General features: G+C 68.1%; 1 protein-coding gene; it reads left to right on the forward strand.

The window, feature by feature from the left end:
• Positions 1-1,094, forward strand: part of CHC_T00006276001 (hypothetical protein) — a 1,522-nt gene extending 428 nt beyond the window's left edge. Inside the window, 3 exon segments of the mRNA XM_005717899.1 lie at positions 64-366; positions 464-979; positions 980-1,094. Of these exon segments, the coding sequence (XP_005717956.1) occupies positions 64-366; positions 464-979 (819 nt within the window). The 3' untranslated portion in view covers positions 980-1,094.
• The last annotated feature ends 987 nt before the right edge of the window (positions 1,095-2,081 follow it).

The following is a 2,081-nucleotide window of genomic DNA, read 5'->3' on the forward strand; positions in this document are numbered from 1 at the left end:
CCCCCCCCCCACCGCCACTAAAACCCGCGCACGCCGACACCCGCCCCACCCCCCCCCACGCAGACGCCGACGCGCGCGGCATCCTGCGCGACGTGTCGCTCGGCGACGCCGAGCTCGCGCTCCTGCCGGTCAACGACAGCCTCGCGCGCGACCCGTCCGCCGTGGCGGCGCCCAGCGGCACGCACTGGAGCCTCCTGGTGCTGGAGCGGTGCACGGGGACGTTCTTCCACCTCGACTCGCTCGCGGGTTGCGCCAACAGCCCGTTCGCCGCCGCGCTCGCCGCAAAGCTGCAGCGCCTCATGCAGCTGCCAAGCGCGCCCTGCGTCCCCCTCAACGTTCCGCTGCAGCAGAACAGCTACGACTGTGGTATGTTGCCACATCCCGCGCCCGTGCCGCAGAGCGCGCGCCGCCCGCGCAGGTGCTAACCGCAGATCGTACGACCTTTTCTCGATACCGTGTGTAGGCGCTTACCTGTGCATCTTCGCAGAGGACGTGGTGCGCCAACATATGGACAACAGCCGCATCGCGGACTTGTACATTGATGCTGTGCCGCCGTCACCCGCGGATGTCGAGGCGAAGCGGCAGGAGATCGGTAAGCTTGTGTGCCGCCTCGTCGACGAGCGCCAGCGGCGGGAAGCGGGCGAAAGGGCTTCGAGGGCACGGGAGTAACACACGAGCGGTGGCGCTCAAGGCTTTGGCTAGTTTTACGAAAGACGTTCACCAGAATCCGGACGCAACGGCGACTAAATCCGACTCCACAAACACTCCTCCGCCTTGTAAATACACCCGCCCTTCCCCCGTATCTAGACTTGGCTCCCACCGGGCGCCACTTCCCCATCGCGAGGCAGCTTTACAAAAAATAAACCTCTCTCCGCTACCGTCACCCCCCGGGGTTTCGCCGCCGCCCACTTTCTTCCACCTCCTCGTCAATCTCCGATGCAAAAATGACCGCTTCCAAGTTGGCCGGCCCGTACACTGACTTGCGCGAGTAGCCGAGCCACTGGTCCCTCGACGCCATGAATGCACGCTCCGTATCCTCGACGCTAGGTTTCCTCCGAAACGCGGCGGCTTCCGCTGGCTTCCCCCTCTGCGCGGCCGCGTCGGTCTTCATTGCGAGCGCGCGCGAGCGCGTGCCGCCGCTGAAGGGTTCCTCCGTGCCCGACACGGAGCAGGTAACCGGGGAGCCGACGGCACGCATATCCCACGGGCTCGAGCTCGGCTGCGACGGGAGCTCCCACGGACTAGAGCTGGGTTGCGACGCCTCGACGTAGGTCCAGAGCTTGCTGACAGGGTCGAAGATCTGGCGGTCGTACGACACGCACGGCTCGCAGCTGGCGTCGACGATGTTGGTGAGGTCGTTGATGCACTTTTGGCGGCCGATGAGGCGGATGTGTCTTGGGCGCTCATTCTTCTTCGGGCGGAAGCTCAGCGAGTGGTTGGAGCGCCAGCCGCGCACCGACGTGCTCGGCGGCTCGTCCCACGAGTACAGCGAGTTGGCCTCCTCGATATCGAACGAGCTGCGCGGGCTAAGCTCGTCGCCGTTCTCGGAGCAGTTCTGCAGCGCCTCACCCGCGCCATCCACCAAGTCCTTCCTCGCCAGCAAGCCACGCCACCTTGCGGTCCTTCCGCGCCCCCACACGGCGGGAATATCGCGGCGGTCGGTGCGATCGACCTGGAATGCGCCCCTTGCTCGAGCATCGCCCTCGCTAGCCGGGCCGTGTCTCCAGCGGGTGGGGCGCGGGTCGGAGACGATGTCTGCGCGGCGCAAGGCCTTTCCGATGGGGAGGCGCCAGTGGTGGTCGACCTCGGTGTCGTAGAAGGCGTGGGGCTGGCCGGGGCGGACGATTCCGTCGGAGCGGGGCTCGGGGCGCGGGCGCCGGCGGCGCAGGTGCGAACGGCGATCGAGGTGGCGCGGAGCGGGGCCCGAGGCGGCGGAGAGCACGCGACGCGGGGGCTCCTCCGTGTGGCGCGGGATGCCCAGCTCCGAGCGGTGGCGCGCGCGCGGCGGCGGGGCAGGCGTGCGGATTTCCGCGACGATGCGGGCGATGGCGATGCGCGTCGGCTGGCCGCCGCGGAGAACC

The sequence above is a fragment of the Chondrus crispus genome, genomic scaffold, assembly GCF_000350225.1.
Source record: "Chondrus crispus Stackhouse genomic scaffold, scaffold_4, whole genome shotgun sequence".
Lineage (NCBI taxonomy): Eukaryota > Rhodophyta > Florideophyceae > Gigartinales > Gigartinaceae > Chondrus > Chondrus crispus.